General features: G+C 44.0%; 1 protein-coding gene across 1 annotated transcript in view; it reads left to right on the forward strand.

The window, feature by feature from the left end:
* cdh11 (cadherin 11, type 2, OB-cadherin (osteoblast)) overlaps nucleotides 1-16,704 on the forward strand; it is a 48,713-nt gene extending 32,009 nt beyond the window's left edge. The window contains exons 2-12 of the mRNA XM_049030741.1: nucleotides 734-1,183; nucleotides 1,954-2,248; nucleotides 3,131-3,250; nucleotides 4,359-4,526; nucleotides 6,289-6,476; nucleotides 9,192-9,445; nucleotides 9,997-10,133; nucleotides 10,601-10,722; nucleotides 11,092-11,209; nucleotides 14,064-14,315; nucleotides 15,026-16,704. Of these exons, the coding sequence (XP_048886698.1) occupies nucleotides 953-1,183; nucleotides 1,954-2,248; nucleotides 3,131-3,250; nucleotides 4,359-4,526; nucleotides 6,289-6,476; nucleotides 9,192-9,445; nucleotides 9,997-10,133; nucleotides 10,601-10,722; nucleotides 11,092-11,209; nucleotides 14,064-14,315; nucleotides 15,026-15,522 (2,382 nt within the window). The 5' untranslated portion in view covers nucleotides 734-952 and the 3' untranslated portion in view covers nucleotides 15,523-16,704. The remainder of the gene's footprint in view (nucleotides 1-733; nucleotides 1,184-1,953; nucleotides 2,249-3,130; nucleotides 3,251-4,358; nucleotides 4,527-6,288; nucleotides 6,477-9,191; nucleotides 9,446-9,996; nucleotides 10,134-10,600; nucleotides 10,723-11,091; nucleotides 11,210-14,063; nucleotides 14,316-15,025) is intronic.
* The last annotated feature ends 3,044 nt before the right edge of the window (nucleotides 16,705-19,748 follow it).

Consider the following 19,748-nt stretch of genomic DNA (forward strand, 5'->3'; position numbering starts at 1 on the left):
GGGCCACTGTGTCTCAGGGTTTTCGCTGCAGCTCCCTAATTAGATCACTAATTAGAGGACTGATGGGTGGAAGAGTCCTCACACCTGGGTTTGAACAGCTGACCTAAAGGTTATCCCAGAAAGCTGCATACACACTGGCCCTTTGCGGATACGATTGCCCACCCTGCTCTTTAATTGTGTGATGTGTTATTCCACATTGTTTAACAAGGGGAAGGAACTTACAATGTAACAAAGGATATTTTACAGGCCCCAGAATAGCAATATTAAACACTGCTACCTGTAATAATATTTATAACACCAGAGGTAGCAATAATTTTTTTTTAAAAAAGGCTGTTGAGATGTTGAGATAATATTAAATTAGAAATTCAGAAACTCAGTTTGAGTAGAATTAAGCAGGATGCCTTGTGAAAATCGTCAGGGGATGAGATTAGGCTTGTTACACTGTCCGTCTGAATGAAACAGGGAAAAATTATTACATAGACTAGTCCATTTAGCCTAAATTTTGTGATAGTCAACGTAATTAATTATTAGGAAAGTGAACTTTTAACCTCCTTCAGTTAATTAGTATGGCACATATGAGCATGAAATAAATTAATATGTTTGGAATCTATGAAGTCAATTAATTAAAATAAGGACTACGGCTGAAGCTGACATATTTTCTGTAGCGCATGTGCTTGTGAATGTCCCCTGTGACTAACTACGCGCTCCTCTGCCTGCTCCCTCTGTGTTTCAGAACGTGCACCAGGAGGACAGCGCAGGGGAGATGATCCACAGCGTACGCAGTGGAATCTGGGACTGAGGTCAGAGTTGGCTTCCAAGCGAACGTCGGGACAGTCTTTGGAACGCTTTCTCTCTGGCACCCCCTTCCCCCGCCCTCCCTGGAACATCAGATAGGGGTGCGATCTCCGAACAGGAAGGCGTAGGAAGGCCGGCGACGCAGAGCGGTGGCAGGATGAGGGAGGCGCTGGGCCTGTGGCTGTTTTTGATTTTCCTGGGCGTGGCTCTCTGTAGCCACGCCTCCATGCCACTGGGGCATGGTCACAGGAAGAGACTTTCTTTGCACAGACACCGGGAGAGGGGTAAAGAAGGACAAGTCCTTCACCGCTCCAAGAGGGGCTGGGTTTGGAATCAGTTCTTTGTCATCGAGGAATACACCGGACCTGATCCCGTGCTGGTGGGCAGGGTAAGCACCATTCCTGGGTTCCTTAAACATTCTGTTTTCTGAGGTAACTGCTGCACAAAGTCCCCTGGGGTCTTCATCACTTGTAGGACCTCTGCAAAATCCCACATTTGCTCTATAGTGAAACCAGCGCCCCAGTTGATGAAAGGCCATGAAATGGATTTCCTTTTTAATAATGGAGCAGCCCCTAAAAATCCTGGCATTTTGGGAAAGGAATGATTTATGGGTCCAAGAAGTAACGATTTCCAATGCCTGTCTAAATACGCCTTCTCTGTTCCTCCTGGACAGAGCAGGCGCCCATCAGTTATTGGAAAGAACAGTCTAGGGTCAAGGGTCCTCACAGTTTTATTGCATTTAACAGGTTCCCAGGCAGTTTTCGACATTAATCAATAAACAATAATAAGCAGAGCATTAAAAAATAATGACACCTGCTGACATAGAGATTTTTGACTAGCTCAGTCATTACATATTTCTGATGCTGTTTTACTGAAAAATAATCAGTACTCCAGGAAACTTTAATCTCTGAATAAATATTGACTTAAATAATAGATTTATATATCTAAGTAGTTTCAGTTTTCTCTGAAAAATAATGAGCGTTTAGCAATTTCAGGGCAAAGCATTCTCCCAAGCATTATCTCTTAGGCTCAGGTTTAACAGTTCAATTTAAACATCGTTGTCTCATTCATGGCTATTTCTGTAAAGTGACTGATTAGAATAATATGACCCCCATCCAGTGGTACTAGGCATCATCATAATGTATTCCCACTCATCAGCTCCATTCGGACGTAGACTCGGGAGACGGCACCATCAAGTACATTCTCTCAGGTGATGGCGCCGGTACCATTTTCGTCATCGATGACAAGACTGGGAACATTCATGCCACCAAAACACTAGACCGGGAGGAGCAGGCCCAGTACACACTGACAGCCCAAGCGGTGGCACGTGAAACCAACAAGCCCTTGGAGCCACCTTCCGAGTTCATCGTCAAGGTGCAGGACATCAATGACAACCCGCCTGAATTCTTGCATGGCCCCTACTATGCCAGTGTACCCGAGATGTCCAATGTGGGTGAGTGCTTGTCTTTTTCCATCTCCAACGTGTGGCCCTTGACCTCCGCATTACTCTCTCCATCTCTCTCTCTTCCCATGCCATGCTAGAAGAAGCATCGTCTTTTTTACTGCACCCCGGCTGCTTAAATCAAGCGATCGTTATGATGTTAATATTGCTACTCAGTTAGCAGGCGATGCTTTAGCCTGGGTTAGCCTGCCTTACGCAGGACCTCGATGCCATGCACGGCTGTGGGCAGCACACTTCCAAACCCCAGCCATACATCATCGTTAATGCGTGGCTGTCGCAGAGTAACGATCTGTTACCCCACCATTCCCACCATGTGACAATGTAAATGATGCTGCGGGGAACCCGGGACAGGATACCAAGCCCGGCCAATTCCGAAATGTACTTACATCCTCTGGCCATGTTCACGTCATTGAAAATTGATTTGAGATTGTTGGACTTTGGGGATTAGTTTTTCTCCCTCAGCCCTGTTGTTGATGGACAGGCAATAAAGTTGATGTCGCATGCTAGAGGTAGCGACCGCTAATATCTAACAGCTAATATCACCACCTCCTGTCCGGCCACGTCCGGGGACTAAAGGCAGAGGTTTAATGCCTCTGATTTCTCACCAACCCTGTGAAATCCAGAGAAAAAAATACGAGGCAGGGCGTTGGAAGAGTCTGATACTTTGGCTCCGATGAAATGTCAGCTGCTTCTCACAGCTTGTAATCCAGTGTCAGATGCAGTGGATTTGCTCATAATCAACGGCAAACATTAGTTTGATTCCGGTTCAGCCGTACTCAGAGTAGCCTGACTGAGATCCAGTTGGAAGAACTTGCTGGCTGTTCTTAGCCACCCACCAGACTTGCATCACATCTGCTGGCCCTCCCCTCCCAGGCACGTCGGTGATGCAAGTGACTGCCACGGATGCCGACGACCCCACCTATGGGAATAGTGCCAGGCTGGTGTACAGTATCCTCCAGGGCCAGCCATACTTCTCAGTGGAATCCCAGACAGGTACGTCCGACAAAGAACAGAAAAAAAAAATGGCCACCAGACAGCCAATGGAAACATATGAGGTCACATAATAATAACAGGTACTGTTATTAAGCAGTTGAAATTCCATCCTGTTATTACAAGAAAATACTGCGTTTTGCATGCATTTCCAGATTAAGACACAGCGTGTGATACGCACAATTTAAACAAACTGCAAATTAATGATATGATTTCAAATTTAGATTAGCTTTATCTAAATTTCTTAATTTTCTCTCAAATGCGGTTTGACACTTCTTATTGCCATGTGGTGGTGAATTACTTTTTTTCTTGCCCGGATTCTTTTTGAGTTAAAGCGTGAGTGACATTTGCCGGACGAATTAAACTTCGTACCAGAGGAGTCGAATCTCTATGAAATCCCATGACCAAAACCTAGGGTTGGATTTTACGCTGGACGGCATCCAAGCTCCGTGGTTCTAATTTGTTTTGGCCGCGGTTACGTTTTGGCATAAAGCTCGGTTAAATATCGCCATCCTTACACTATTCCCCATGCGGCCCGCAGACTGCCAGCTAACTTGGAGAGTTTAAAAAAAAGAGACCCTAGCTTAACGAAAGTGCCAGCGAGCAGCAGGCTTATGATCATCCACCTGAAAGATACTTAAGCTGCATTCCTGGCAGCTTGACTTTCTTGGCTTCCATGTTTCTTGGTACCATGCTACTGTTCGACTCTTTTCCTCACTGAGAAGGGCGAATTTCACCGCATGCTCTTTCCTGTTCTAGCACTGAGTCACACCACCTGCCATATATTAGTATAAGCCGCACCAGCTATCACATCCTGGGATTGTGCTGCACAGCCGACGAGATCTAGAGCCTAGAATCGAGTCACGTAGCCTTCGATAACCTAAGAACAAGGTGTATATCATTGGATATTGCAGAACTGAGGGGGATAGTGTACTGTAGGACATCCGAGCCTCAAAAGGCACAGCCTAGGATGTTGCGTCACTGTTGGTCTATGAAGTTCTAGCTGTAAGCCGCATGATCAGGAGAAACATTTCGGGCAGGTTTATCCCTGCAAGCTGTTAATGTAAGACCACACGCTGGGCCGTGCTCACACCCCGCTGTGCTTTCACAGGGATCATCAGGACGGCCCTCCCCAACATGGACAGAGAGGCACGTCAGGAGTACGATGTGGTCATCCAGGCCAAGGACATGGGCGGCCACATGGGAGGGCTGTCAGGGACGACGGAAGTGAAGATCACCCTGACGGATGTCAATGACAACCCGCCCAAATTCCCTCAGAGTGAGTGCCCCCCCCCCCCCGCACCCACAAACCAAATCCTGTCTTCAGCCAGGTTCATAACAATAGATTTCTTGGTATCACTTTACTTGAGGGGGCACAAATATTATAGAATTCTACAGTATTATGCTCTTACTGTACTTATCTATTAATTAACGACAAACTAAGTCTCACTTACATACTGATCTCATGTTTGTTCATCATTAATGAATCATGACATCTTTTACCTCAAGCAGTTACTATATTTGCTACTATATCAGTTAATTTTGCAAACCTTTGTGAACTACTAAAGGTAGTACAAGTAATGAATAACAGAAGTGAAATACTGATTGCATATTTGCTCATTATTAATGAGTCGTGACACATCTTGTATCTACTATATTTATATATATGATTTGTACTTCAGTAGTTAACCGAGTTGCTACTAAGTATTTATGCCCTGTCAGGTAAAGTGTTACTAATTTCCAAGTTCATCCAAAAGAATTATTTTCCCAGCTTTGTTCACTGCAAAGTGCATATTAGAGTAAACCTTTTCATGGAGATGCATGTCAGAAGCCAGACGGTCCTCTGAGATCATGTAAAGCAGTTATGTTCACCAGTCCGATGGACACATCTTTGAAAACAGCAGCTGAGAGGCAGAGTATATAAGCAAAGGAATGTTTTATCCTTTACTTTTTTGTGTGTGTTTGGGGAGTTCATGCAATCATGTATATAAGACAAAGCTGAGATTGTGCGTGGAGGGCCTTCTGTGTATGTCTGAGAGAAAGCAAAGGCAACTTATTTATGTCTCAAAGGGGATTCAGCCTCCAGTTAAAAGCAAGAATCCCACCCTCCCTTCAGTAAGATTTGACCCTGATTTCAATTGCATAGTTAAAAACTAGACCACTTCTTTAGGCCAAAGTCTGCCCCGTTTTTTTTTTTTTTTTTTTCAAAGACTGAAATCAAACTAGAATAAGAGCTATATTTTCACTGCTACAATTCGCACTCGGTCCAAAAAAATCTTCATGATTCATCAACATAATAAACCAGAGGAACACTTTATTCTCTTACTGGTTTTCACGTCTTACTTTTACAATCTTGTTGATTTTAAATATGGGTGAAGCTTGAGCCTTGGGAAACACTGATAGTTTGACCAGATGAGGGGCAAAGTGAGACTCCCGTAAAACACCTAAGTTATGGGCACTAGACTCTGTTGTCATTGGCTGTCCTTGGGGACTGAGCTTTCCCATAATACACGGCCTCACAGCTCAGCTACACTTACATTTTCTTCACAGACATCCTGATTCATGTACATGGCTAAAGCTACAAAAATTGCAATATATTAACATTAATCAGCTAGGAACACGGATACAACATCATGTAAATAATTGCAATTAGAAATTCAAAATTAGCAAAGTACTGCATCCTAATTTGTGGGTGACTGAGAATATTATTATGCCGTTCTTTTAGCCTGTATTTCGACGGAGAGTTCTGAAATACTAGCAGATTTTGAAGGGGTGTTTCTGGTGAATGATGGCAGTAGAGATTCGGTGAGCGCTGACAGGGTGTTTCCTGAAGGGGCAGGGAGCACTTAACACCCTGGAATTTCAGGGAGGAGCAGTTTGGCTGGAGTCTTAATCTCAGTGCACTGTAGTTGTCAAAGTGAAGAAGAACTTTGCGAGTCACTGGAGGAATAAAATTCCCAGGAGTAATCAGAGGTGTGCGGTGAGCGAGGGTGGATGTACTCAAAAGCTCAATCTGCTATTGATCTCATACTTCTGCACAGGTGTGTACAGCATGTCTGTCTCAGAGGACAGAATCCCTGGTGAGGAGGTGGGCAGGTTGAAGGCGAAGGACCCCGATTTGGGGGAGAACGGCCTGGTGACGTACCGGCTGATTGAAGGCGACGGGATGAACGTCTTCGAGATCGTCACCGACTCCGTGACACGGGATTGCGTCATCAAGCTGAAAAAGGTGGGGCCTGCTGGGGATTTGGGGATGGAGAGAAGCTCATGTTAAGAAGGCAGGCAGATGGCCTATACTTGTATAAATTCTTGGAAATGCCATCACTTTATCGAAGGCCAGAGACGAGCAGCTGCGATGGAAGCATTGTTACACATGGAAATATGTGAACGTGTAGCTGTGCGTGCGTGTGCTCTGTGTGAGGGAGCGTGTGTGGGAGTGCCGGCATCACGGAGCAGAGCTGTGAAAGATTATTCATCCACAGGCTGGCTCTTCAGTCTGGGAAGGATGGGGGGGGGGGGGGGGGGACCACATGGGTGTGTGTGTGTGTGTGTGTGTGCGCGAGCATGCGTAGCTCCGTGTAGGTATGCATGTGCTAATGCATGTAGCAGAGAACAGTCTCGGGGGGGGGGGGGGGGGGGTGCATTCGCTCGGTTCCGCCCCGTGAACGCAATGACAGTACCGTGCTTCCTCATTATGTCTTGGACGAGCCTCGACTTTCATGGCTGGCTCGCTCGGTGAGAGAACTCCTTTTGACGGATTTAGGATTTCTGGCTGGACTCCAGAGAGTCAAGCAGCTCCCCCCCCCCTCCCCAGGGGACCAGGATTACCCAGATGCTAAAACACCTGCTGAAGTTAGCCTAACACCGTGTGGCCTCCCCTGGGTAAATTGGAGCAGGGCTACCTGGAGATGGCAGTGATGGTGTACAGGCGTCCCGGTTCACGGCATGGGAGGAGTATGTGCACACACTTGGGGCCGTGATCCAACGATCCTACATATTTCCATTTGCCATCTCCATCCAGCACCTAATAACTACTAACTAACCAGCTTCTACTGATTACTTGAAGTGTCAGTGCGTTTTTCTGTGTTTTCAAGCTTTAATACAGGCAGGGACGTGCTTTTTTGCAAATACTGACAATGACTGCTGAAATATGAGTTCTTATGGCTTTTTGGGGGATCCGCCTATTGAATAACTTCAGAGGAATCTTACTCATAATCAACAGAAAATGCTGGGTGGTCGGAGTATCTGGCAGGGAGAGAATATATGTTGGGGGGGGGTGGCTAATTGTCATTGGTGAGTCTGCCTCAGATTGTAAGGTATGTTGGCAATAGGTGGTGGTGGAGAGAGGGAGACACAGATAACAGCACAAGCGTGCAACAATGACTTTGATGCCAGGCAGCCCCGCTCAATAACATAATACCTCCGTGATCCAGCTCTCGGGAAATCATCACCTTTTGCTCTTCAAAGCATGTTGAAAATTAAAGTCGAAGTTACTGACGGAATCGCTGGGGTTTTAATCAAGTATTCTGTTTCAACTGAAGGCAGCCGGCGTCCCTCGGAATATTAAGAGGCGGCCCCAGCATTATTGTGGATATTATCTGCTGTTGATTACTTTCAGTCAGTCGGTTATTAGGTGCCGCGATAAAGGATCGGAGGAGGGGGCCCGGCATTGTCGGGAGACGTGAGCCGCGACTGCTGACCTCCGAGAGTAAGAGGCGCCGCACGTCCGCCTCCCGAACCGCCGGCTCCGCCGGTAAATGCGACAGGAAAAAAACAAGAGAGACGGGGTTTCGTAATTTCTCATTTGCGAGTGACAGGTGTGACAAGACAGACGGAGTCTCAAATTGGTAACCGGGGGGCAGGGTGACAGGTGAAATGGGAGTTTATTCAAGCAGAGTATCTGTTCTCTGCACTTGTTATTTTTGAAGATATTTGCTACCATAAATTCCTCTACCTTTCCCACAGTGTTAAGATGCCGTTAGTTCATCGAGTCTTGGTATGTGGAGTGATACATCAGTAAAACGTCTGTGTCTGTAAGGTTAAATTTATCTTAGTTACATAAGGCAAGGACAGACTTGAAAAGAAGCCCAGCGGAATTATGCTTTCAAAGATAATCTCTTTAGCAACAGTGCCCTCTATCAATTCACCTTGGTACTGTCATATATTTACCTGAAATTAACTGGATTAATCAATGAAGTATAGCGTATTCTCATAATTCACAGCATTCAGCTTGCATTTTGATATATTTTACAGTTAAAACCTTATGCAATTAATATTCAAAATCAGTCAGGTATTTTCAGTCAGGTAATTCTCTGAATGCCATCCTGTCTTTGAAATTCCTTCACCATTTTTAATAGAAAAAAAACAAGATTTTATATCATAAAGTGTTACCTTCTTGTAGCTGAAGGTGTATGACATACTTGGAACAGGGACAGAAATCTTTTTTATGGTTGTCTCCTATTTTTATGTAAATAGTAGCAGTTGTAAAGTGGAATTGAATTCCAGCCAGTATTTAATTCTAAATATCATCTAAACATCTATAAGTCATGTGTTTACCCTTCCTAATCCTCTCCATTCAGTATTTCTTACAGTGGCATTAGTCCCAGAATCAAGCCGTTTGATTGTAGGAATGTTATATTTATTTGACATTCTTTTCTTTTAAAATTTTCTTACAATGGGTTGGTGACCCATCCTGGGTTATTCCATGCCTTGTGCTCATAGCTTCCAGGATAGGCTATGGACCCCAGCAACCCTTCACAGGACAAGCGAGTATAGAAGATGGAAGGGTGGATGGATGGATGGATGGATTATTTTTTTTTATTTCTACCAAAACATATTTCACATAACAAAAGCTGTGGAACCTGAGGCACTACAGACTGTGTTGCAGTTCAAACAAGAATGCTGCAATGGGACTGACTAATGTTGGGACCTTTTGCACTTGCAGCCGGTGGACTTTGAGACCAAACCGTTCTATACGCTGAAAGTGGAAGCGACCAACCCGCACGTGGACCCCCGTTTCATTGCCTGGGGGCCTTACAAAGACACAGCCATGGTGAAGATCGCGGTGCTGGATGCCGACGAGCCACCGTTTTTCAGCTCCGCCAGCTACACCTTCGAGGTGGAGGAGAACGCCCCTGATGGTACGGTGGTGGGGCAGGTGCACGCTAAGGACACGGACACCGCCAACAACCCCGTCAGGTATGGAGCCTCACAACAGCCCAACAGCTCCTTATTGTGGATCTTTTTGGTGCCAGATTCAGAAGCTGCTGAAATATTTTCACTTAAACAGAATAACGCGCCATCATTTGCTATATCGAAAGAAACGAAAACATTTAGGGTTTGCTTGTTTGCAAAGTAGCAGGGAGGGTGACACGGTGCACTATTCCCTCGCACCTCTGGGTCCTGGTTTCGAGTCTCCACTATGACTCTATGTGTCATCGTTGGGTTTTCTCCAAGAACTCGTTTCCCTCACCCAGTTCAAAAACATGATGTGATCAACTGGAGTTGCCAAACTACCCGTAGGAGTGAGGGAATGGTGTGTGAGTGTGCCCTGTGATGATTGGTGCCCCATCCTGGATTGTTCCCTGCCTTTTGTCTGTAGTCTCCAGGATAGGCTCTGAACCTCCTGCAACCCCGAATAGCACAAGTGGATTCAGGAAATTGAAGGATGTTTACCATGTAGAAGTCATCACGAATACATATTCTTTACTATTTCCACTCCAATAAATAAATCCACCTTTATTTGTCAGATATCAGATTACCCCCTACACAAATCTGGACCAGCTTTTCACGATCAGTCCTGAAGATGGCATCCTTAAAACAACAAGACCTCTGGACCGTGAGACTCAACCCTGGCATAACATTTCAGTCAGTGCCTCAGAAATCGGTTAGTTCTTTCTCCAATGATGGAAATTCTTTCATTCCTACCATAACTTTTTCTTTTGCCCCCCCCACTCTTTCTGTGGTTTAGCTTAAATAAAGTAAATGATACAGTTAGCTGGAGTTTAGTGTGTCGTCTCTTTATCCAAACAAAACACAAACAACCACTAGGATTCTACTTGTGTCATTTCACTGGAATGGCCACTTAATTTTGCCAGTATCTAATTTTGATATTTTTGTTCTTCAAATACTTTCAATTTCTGCCATCTGGAATGGGTAGCATAAAATTCAAATCTCAAGTTCCATGCACGAAACGTTCTTTTGAAATATCTACAGATGTCAAGTCTCTTGGCAGATTTGTAATGCAATTCTCAAATCTCTCCGGACTTGATGAGCATCAGATAAAATTTCTGCTTGGGTTACTCTTTTAGAAACCAAAATTGTTTATTGACCTTGTGTCATGGTTGTGTGCAGGTGGACATCACCAAGATGCCAAAGTCCGCGTCAACATCAAGGTCAAGGACGTCAATGATAATGCCCCAGAATTTGCCACCCAGAATGATGTCCTTATGTGTGAAAATTTTCCAGCAGGAAAGGTAAGCTTCATTCAGCATCTTTAACTTTAGCAAGATTACATCAGGATGCAGAATGAGGAGAATGACTGTTACAAAACAGATGTAATTGTGGACTTTTAAAGCCAACACTAAAAGGGAAACAGATATGTATATCATGAATAGACTACAAGAGGAAATAAAAGAGAGCCTCGCTGTCTGAACTGTTGAGGATCGATAAGTCTAGATTTCAACATCCATAAAAATCTTTTTTATTTTTTTTATGATTTTTTTTACAAATGTATAGATAAAGGCTTCAAATCTTCTGGAAATCTGTGTGAGTGTCAGTCTATGTACGGAAGCTGCATATTCATGCACTGTAACCTAATAACCTGTTTGCACCCCACACTTCAGCTTATTGAGACAGTCAGCGCCGTGGACAAGGACGAGATGGCCTACCGGCAGCACTTCCGCTTCAACCTCCCGCCGGAAGCCGTCAACAACCACAACTTCTCTCTCAAAGACAACCTCGGTAGGTGTTGAGCCGGCCGCATGCGATAGTAGACCCCCGGTATGCCCGGCATATGGCTGTCTTTTCATAACCCCGTGAGTCACATCAAAACACCGTGACTCAAATGTAAACAGCTCCCCCGATTGGTCTTGACACCCTAACTCGAGTCGACAGATAGTTTCTCCCGATATCCGAAATGCGCTTTTAACGTGCCCTGCTGTGTCTTCTCCACTTCTGACATCTTCCACGGAATTTGCAAAAGACACGCTATTTGTTTGTAGGTCCATATCGGTGATGCCTTTCCTGGAGATCCAACACTACCATGCCTATTAATCCCATTGGTTGTCCCATTTTCCACAAGCCATGAGAATGTGGGAGCAGAGCCAATCACATGTCAGACACTGGCACCGTGTCAGGCCCCTCCTACAGCCTTGAAGAGGTGATGGATGAATCACACATCTTTCTGAGAGTCTTGCCCTTGCCTTACCAGCAGTGGCACTTAGGGGAGCGATGCCGGCTCTTTGACACATCAAAGCTGCTCGCATGGTGACAAGTTCAGTGCACCTTGTGGAACTGATCACTGATCAGAGGACAGCACTGAGTGGATGACATGGATAAAGCTTTGCAGGATTCATTCCGCAAGGACGATATCTATCATTATGGTACCTGATGTTTTGTCCAAAGCTTACTTTTCTATCAATTTGTGAACCATTTTTTTAAGCAAATTAAGCTTAAGTGTCTTGCTCAGCTGCACGCAAGGGCTGCTTTTGACGCAAGATCTTGCTTACAAGACTGTGTCCTTGGCCACTATTCTGTCGGTCTTGTTGTGTTCATCTCTGTTACGCCTTAATTTATGAAGCAATGTATTGAATTGGGCTTATATGACTTGACACGAATGAGTTGTAGAACCCCCCCTGCCACCCGGGTATAGTCTTTGATTTTAAGTTGGGGACCATGCTCTGCTTCATTGTTTTGCTTAACTATTAAATGGGAGTTTTAGAATGGAATCCCTCATGACACAGAGCAGGCTGGCTAACCTTCCCCCGCCAATTGACATGATATGTCGGTGGTACATAGACAGTCCTGAGCATGTCCTCAGTTACTGGAATGAACCCAAGCTGTGGCACACTGACTTTGATGGGCCCGTCGGAGGGTTGCCGGGGGTGATTACGCACTGTCATTGTTAGCGCATTAATTATGCACCGTTGCCCCTGTTATGTTGCGCATCAATCAAAAGTGGGTAGTGCTTTTTTTTTTTTTTGCTGTAGGCCATTTGCAGTTCTTCTATCTGAGAAAAATAAACGCTAATCTGTGGTACAATTTCAAAGCAGAATACGCTAATTGTGGTTTAGGCAAGCGCAGATTATGTCAAATCAAGCTGTTCCAGGCTGGAGTACTGTACCTACACTGAGAGATGTCTCAGAGTTTTGATATTTCAGATCTTAATGAGAGGGGAAATGGGCACCTTTCAGAGGTGATTTAAAAACCCAACAATGCGAATGAGACAGATTAGGCCTGTCCAGATTTTGTGGATTTATTGAAGGGAAACCATATTTTCAAACGGATCAGTTTTTTTTTTTCTTACAGATTCATCTCTCTCTTCCTCTGTGTTTGTTTGGCCATCTGCTGTATTTGTCCTACAAAGATCTGATGGATCACTGTTGACAGAGTCCCGGGATATATTGCAAACCCTACATGGCCTATTACATTTTCCAATACATTTTACTATAACCGAGGACCAGCATCATGTTAAGATGTTCTGCGGCCCCTAGGCTATTTGAGCTGTCACAGGGCCCCTACTATTTTCTTCAGTGGTATAGCCGTCAACTGCGGGGTGGGGGTGTGTTAGCGTATGATAAGATTTATAGTTAGTGGGGGATCAGAAGTACATTCTGGATTAAGTTGAACTTAAATGTGGGGCAAATCCTGTCCTGTACTAGTTCAGCCTTTATTTTTTGGTACAGGAAAGGTGGCAAATTTACATTTCAAATTTTGTTAAACAAGCTTAGTTGAGCCCCTTTTTAGTGGAGGCCCCTGGGTTTCAGCGCGGGTAAACCTGTGCATTAAAGCAGCTCTGCTGAGGACAGTGTAGCACGAACTAATATATGACAGGGATTTTAACAGCATTGTCAAGTCTGTTTAAAAAAAATAAATCTATGGAATCCTTCATAATGGTGTTATTATCAAGAAATTAGCAGACCTTCAGGCTGTCTCTCAATTATTAAGCAACCGTCATAGACCAAATGTCCATGATAATAGGGCCCTTCATTACAGCTCTCGTTAGAGCACACATTATGCTATATTTAGAATACATATGTTTCTTACGAGTGGCCAACAATTGCAGCCTTCACAGGCTATGTCGGTAGGACGCCCTAATAATTGGTAGTGACAGTGTAGGACAGTCACCCTAGAGGCCTAAGCAGCGTCATAAATGAACTCGATCTGGCTTTGCACTGATTGTGACCTTGTTCCGACTGTGAAGGTGTTCTTGGCGCCATTCCATCTCCTCTCGGTAAAGCCAATATACCTACTACAAGAAGCGCTTTGATTACACTTTCAAAAACTGATAAATGGTCACAATATTATACATGAATTTAATATTGCAAGCCCCCCCCCCCCCCCCCACGCGCACACACACACACACCTCTCTCTTTCACTACGGAAGTTTATTTGTTTGCCTCCTCTACTTATTGGATAACTGAAACTCTTGAGACATAAGTAAACCTCTGCTTTGTTGCCCATATGCTGTTCTATGGAATTGACTGTGTCACAGGCTATGAAACAGTCTGTTGCATCCACAGTTATTTCCCCACTGCCCTTTAAATATTTCGTTAGCGATCTAAATCTTTCGCCCTCGTCCCTTTTACCTTTACAGACAGCACCGCCAGCATCTACGTCATCCGCAAAGGCTTCAGCCGGATGAGCCAGGATATCTACTTCCTGCCCATCGAGATCAACGACAACGGCATCCCCCCCATGAGCAGCACCAACACCCTGACCATCCGCGTATGCAGCTGTGACAGCAAGGATACCATCCTTTCCTGCAATGTGGAGCCCTATGTCCTCCCCGCTGGGCTCAGCACCGGCGCCCTCATAGCCATCCTAGCCTGCATTGTCATCCTGCTGGGTAAGCCTGCATGTGGTCAGCTTGATCCAGGATCTGAGAAGGGCCTCAACAGCTTGCGTTCAAGCTTACCATTTATGGAATAGAATAGTTACACTAGTGATGAATAGTGATACTATGATCTTTGCACATATCCCCATCTAGCTCTACCTGAGACACAAAGACACATTCACACTTAAAAGCTTGGTGGTCACAGCACAGGCTTGGCGTGCAGCACTCTAGGAACAATTGGGGTTAAGGGCTTTGCGTAAATGTCCAATGGAAGCACAGACCCAGGGATCTGAACCAACGACCTTCTGATGCTGGACACAGAGTCTTAAGCTGCCCGAAATTTAGTAGAATTCTTGGGTAGTGAAACCTGTATAACCTGTAAAAAGGAGAGTTTTTGTCATAATGTACAGTTATGTCTGAAAGTACATTTAATCAGCTTAATCCATAAGTACTTTTATTAAAGTGCCTGTATTAAATCGCCAAAGGACCAGATTGGTTCAACTAGTATGTAACCTTCAGGTTAAAGTACCAGTTTCCTACTTTAAATCAAAGAAAATTGTAAAACCTGTTATATATTGAGAAATTAAAGCAATTTTGGTTAAGTTTGCTGCCCAAGGCTGGAACAACTTACACCACTTATGGAAACAAAGTCTGTTTCTTCAGCCACTGGTGTATATTACTGAAGCTGTATGAGGAGCTGACCCCCGTATCTCCCAATGCAGCTATCGTGGTGCTGTTCGTGGCCCTACGTAGACAGAAGAAAGAGCCCCTCATCGTCTTTGAGGAGGAAGACATCCGCGAGAACATCATCACGTACGACGATGAGGGTGGCGGCGAGGAAGACACGGAGGCCTTCGACATCGCCACCTTGCAGAACCCCGATGGTGCCAATGGCTACCTGCCAAGGAAGGACATCAAACCAGAGCTGCAGTATGCGGTGAGACCCGGAGCCCGGCCTGCGGCCAACAGCGTGGATGTGGATGACTTCATCAAGACCCGCATCTCGGATGCAGACAACGACCCCACAGCTCCCCCTTATGACTCCATCCAGATCTACGGGTATGAGGGCCGTGGTTCGGTTGCCGGGTCCCTCAGCTCCCTGGAGTCAGTCACCACAGACTCGGATCTTGACTACGACTACCTCCAAAGCTGGGGGCCACGTTTCAAGAAGTTGGCCGACCTCTATGGCACCAAAGACCCTGTCGATGACAACTCTTAACACCCGAGAGATTCACGTCGGTACCCCACAGATGACAGTGTAGTGTGTGGAGTAATCCTATGGGTAACCTGCGAGTTCAGCTATTTATGGTAAACTTTCTTCTTTTCTGTTGAAATGTACTTGTAGCATACTACAGTGCATCTTTACATGGGGGATGAGTTTGAAACCAAGACGTAGTTTGGAGTAAAAGCCAAAAGACAAAAAAAAATAATAAAAGACAAATCTGAGAAGTACTGGTATGTATGAAAAACAAACACGCGACACATTGTGATAATAGATAAAGAATGTTCTTTCATTTTTATTTTTTTTTTGTTGGGCTATTGGGTACTAAACTGGGGCTTCACAGCGGTATGTTGAGATTAAAGAAGACCACCGAAAGACATGGCATTTCCGATACTGTGAAGGAGTTCACTATGGAAAAAAAAATGGTTGCCTTATATTTAAAAAAATAATAATAAATCAAACAGAATGCCTGAAGAAAATAACATCCAGCTAAGATTGACCACTTCGGTAGCACGTCCATCTTCCAAATGGAGCATCCTTCCTGACTCTTAGGTGTTCTTTTCCATTAGCAGAACGAAATGGATAAAACAAACGTTGAAACTGTTTTTCAGTGTGTCCTCGAAAATCAGAAGTCCCCACTTCAGCCAAATGAAGTATTAGACACAACGAACAAGCTGTGAGCTCAAAAATCGCCTTAAATAACGGACACTCTTGCAACGCAGTGCATCTTTTGTAACTTGAAAAATATATCCTAAAGCAAGTTAAAATATAACGTACATATAACGTATGTACAGTACAATGTGCAAATGTCTCGAGAATCAAACTTTGCGCCTATTAATTCTTGTAAATCTCTTTTTTATTATAAAATAATTATAATTATTGTTAGTTTTTGGTTGACTTTATTTCTTATTTTCTTTATTTGTGTATGTTATTCTCCCAGGTGAGAAGAAATCAGTCTGTCCTGTCGCAGTGGAAGATGCCTAATTTCTATGTCGATTTTATGGTACCTTTGTACAATTTTAAAAGTTCTTATTTTAGTAAACATTCAGATATCAGTATTTCAACATGTAAGAAAATGTTACATCACACATATTTTATGAACATTGTACTGTTGCTTTATTATGTGCTTCAATCTCAGAAGCGGAAAACTTTGAAATAAATGCTCTTTTTATAAAATGATGAATGGTGTTAATAAATCTTTAATAGCATTATTATTATTATTATTATTATTATTATTATTATTATTATTATTATTATTATTATTATTATTATTATATTTGTATTACTGTGCCTGCAGCATTTCCTTTTGCTATAAGCTCAGTGGTCGGTCTGTCGATTGACCGCTGCCAGAAAAGGACCTTATTCACCTTCTCGGAGGGTTTCCATTGCTGCTAAAGGTCGGTGTGCACTTTGGGAAACAATGGGGAGGAGAGAGGGAGGGAATTGAGTTTGGTAACACCTGAATGAGGCTGCCAGACAATTTTACCCCGAGAGACCCAGAGTAAACAAAAGGACACAGTCAGTCTTTGGGATGGAACAAATATTTACTAAAAACTAATGAAATACAAGCGGTGGACAGAAAGGAAGAAGGGTATTACATCATGTTAAGGAGAGCTGTGCTCAATAGGCTTGCTGTTGTCTAAAGTGCTGTCAATGAATGGCAACACAAATCATTAGTCTGGATATTTATAGGAGGCAGAAACGAAATTCCTGACCTATTTTTCTGGTGTGAAATGCATTCCTACAGGAGTCAGCATTCCACATCTTCCCCAAACTATGTGATTTCCACTGCAGCAAAATAGGACAGCAGGCATTAAGGCAGACACGCTGTGAGCTGTGCCTCTCGGCTTTTTCAATCATCTGACGCATACACCTATCGTGACACTTCATCGGCTGCACCAATCGGAGCGCTTGGTTTGGCGTGAGCCTTAGGCGGACCCATCCTATAGGCCTGGCTTTGCCCTACTTGTGTATAAGAGGGCAAAGTTGATACATTTTCTTGCACTACCACTAAGCTGTCGCCTACTGTGTTCAGATCTTGAGAAAAGTCAATAGGGCAGCAATTCTACAATCCGCAGGGAGTATTCTGTGACATGGTGGTTAAGGGAGCACAAAGCCAACTTTTTTTTTTATCTTTGTGGCCTTAAATTGCCAGACATTAATCCCCAGCCATATCAGAGGGTTTCTGAAGATGTGCATTAAACAAAAGATTCTACCTCTATCAGCACAGAAATGCTTGTGGGAGATTAGTATATATTTCTGAAGCAGTCTGCATTTTTGATTTCGCACTTAACCTTATCTATGCGTCTGTGGCATCAGCAGAGATTTGGCGTCCTGCCGTGTTTTAGTCCTCTGCTTGTCATCATCAATTAAATACTGAAACAGTACTTAGCAACTTCTGTATAATCACAGTGTTTCTGCTTAGTCTCATTGCACATTAAAACGAGCCCTGAAATCTCACTAAGTATTTGTGATTTTGAGCGTGTTGGGGCTACTGACTTGAGAGTCATTGGATGCGGTTGATTTTTATTCCTTTGTATTCATGTTCGCAAGAAAGGAGAAAACAATCGAGGCAGGCTACAAGTAAAGTAAGCGTGAGCTGAGTATTTCGGTTCTTCCGTTCTGAAAATGCTTGGCACAAATCTCAGATGAGCCTGGCTAGAGAATTGAAAAGCCTACTGGCTGGCAGAATGCCTACCCAGTGTACCAGGTTTTTAAGTGCTGAATTATGAGTTGAAGTGTGCGAGTTTGTTAAAATATGCATACCCATTTAATCATCAATTTTCGGTAAGCAGTCATTCATCCAGGTTGTGCTGATCTTGAGCCAGACCCAGAAATTATGGAATGGAACAGGAAACACAAAAATTCACTCACATAGACACGCGCTCATACAGTCACAGGGTAATTTATTTCTGAAGCACCGGCTCAGCTATCGAAAGAGCTTCATGTGCAGAGCGTTCAAAGGAGAACTCTGGTTTGACTCCAGAGTCTTGTTTCCTGTTGTTTGGTTTGCATCCATGTGCTTGTAGCATACCGCTAAGAGAATGTGGGTGTCGGAGCGTTTCTGCGTTCTCAACAACAATTTCTCAGTTCCCATCAACAGCTCTGTTCACATTTTGCTCATGGTTCTTGTGTGATGGCCCTCAGCTCGCCGCAGTCCAGCGTAGAAGATCAGTAAGGCACTCTGAAGTAAAGATGACACCAGCATCAAAAACTGCATGAAAGAAGCAGAGCAGGTCGCAGGGAAAAAAAAATTGGCTTAGAAGTGTGAAAATATCTTCGTAAAATGGAAAATGTCTGTACTGCGCGGGTCATTGTTTTGTTCCTTTGTTCCGCTAATCCGCTGGGGTAACTGGGGGACGGGGTGGGGGTTGGGGAGGGATTTCCTTTTGAATACGAGGCTGTATATTTACTGAATAACAGAAGGCCCCGCTTTACGTTGCATGTGGTCTAAATCAGCAGCAAACATGTGTGATGGTCGTAACTTAAGCAGGCATTCAAAATGCTTCGTGTCTCATTTTAAAGCTCTCTCTCAGCATGGCGTCGTGTAAGCTGCAGGATTTAGGCAAAATCTATGAAAACTCCCTTGCATATATTAAGCATATGATAAATATTTTAGAGGATTTCATTAGTGTGTACACAGGCCGTAATACAAAGATTACCATACTTGGTATGTCCCTGTATCTTGTTGCTTGTGAAAGTAAAGGAATAACGACTTGGATATTTCAAATAAATAAGGAATCATAAGTCCCTGCTTTTTCTTTTTCTTCTACTTATTTCTTCTTACTTTTTCTAATTAAGCTCCAGACATTTAAAAAGGGATTGTTTCCTCACACCGCAGAGTCAGGCATCAGGGGTTCGTGGCCTGTGGTGATTAGTGTCACCTGTCCCTCAGTAAACTGGGGTGCTGTTATTAGATTCACCCCGAGAAAGCAGGACCCCAACCTAGACCAGAGGTATCAGTGCCAACAGCTACACCGTGCACTTGTTTAGTCACTGAAATACTAGAGTTTTGTAATTTTTTTGTTTCACCTACTAAAATTGCTTGTTTTATTGTTTCATGGGGGGGGGCTCCGGAGACCAGGTTGCGAGTCTCTACCTTGGCTCCATGTTTGTGGAGTTTGCATGTTCTCTCCATGTCATCGTGGGCTTTCCTCCGGGTACTCCGGTTTCCGACCACAGATAAAAAACATGTTAAGGTGAATTAGATTTACCAAGTTGTC

This window comes from Brienomyrus brachyistius, chromosome 11, assembly GCF_023856365.1.
Source record: "Brienomyrus brachyistius isolate T26 chromosome 11, BBRACH_0.4, whole genome shotgun sequence".
Lineage (NCBI taxonomy): Eukaryota > Metazoa > Chordata > Actinopteri > Osteoglossiformes > Mormyridae > Brienomyrus > Brienomyrus brachyistius.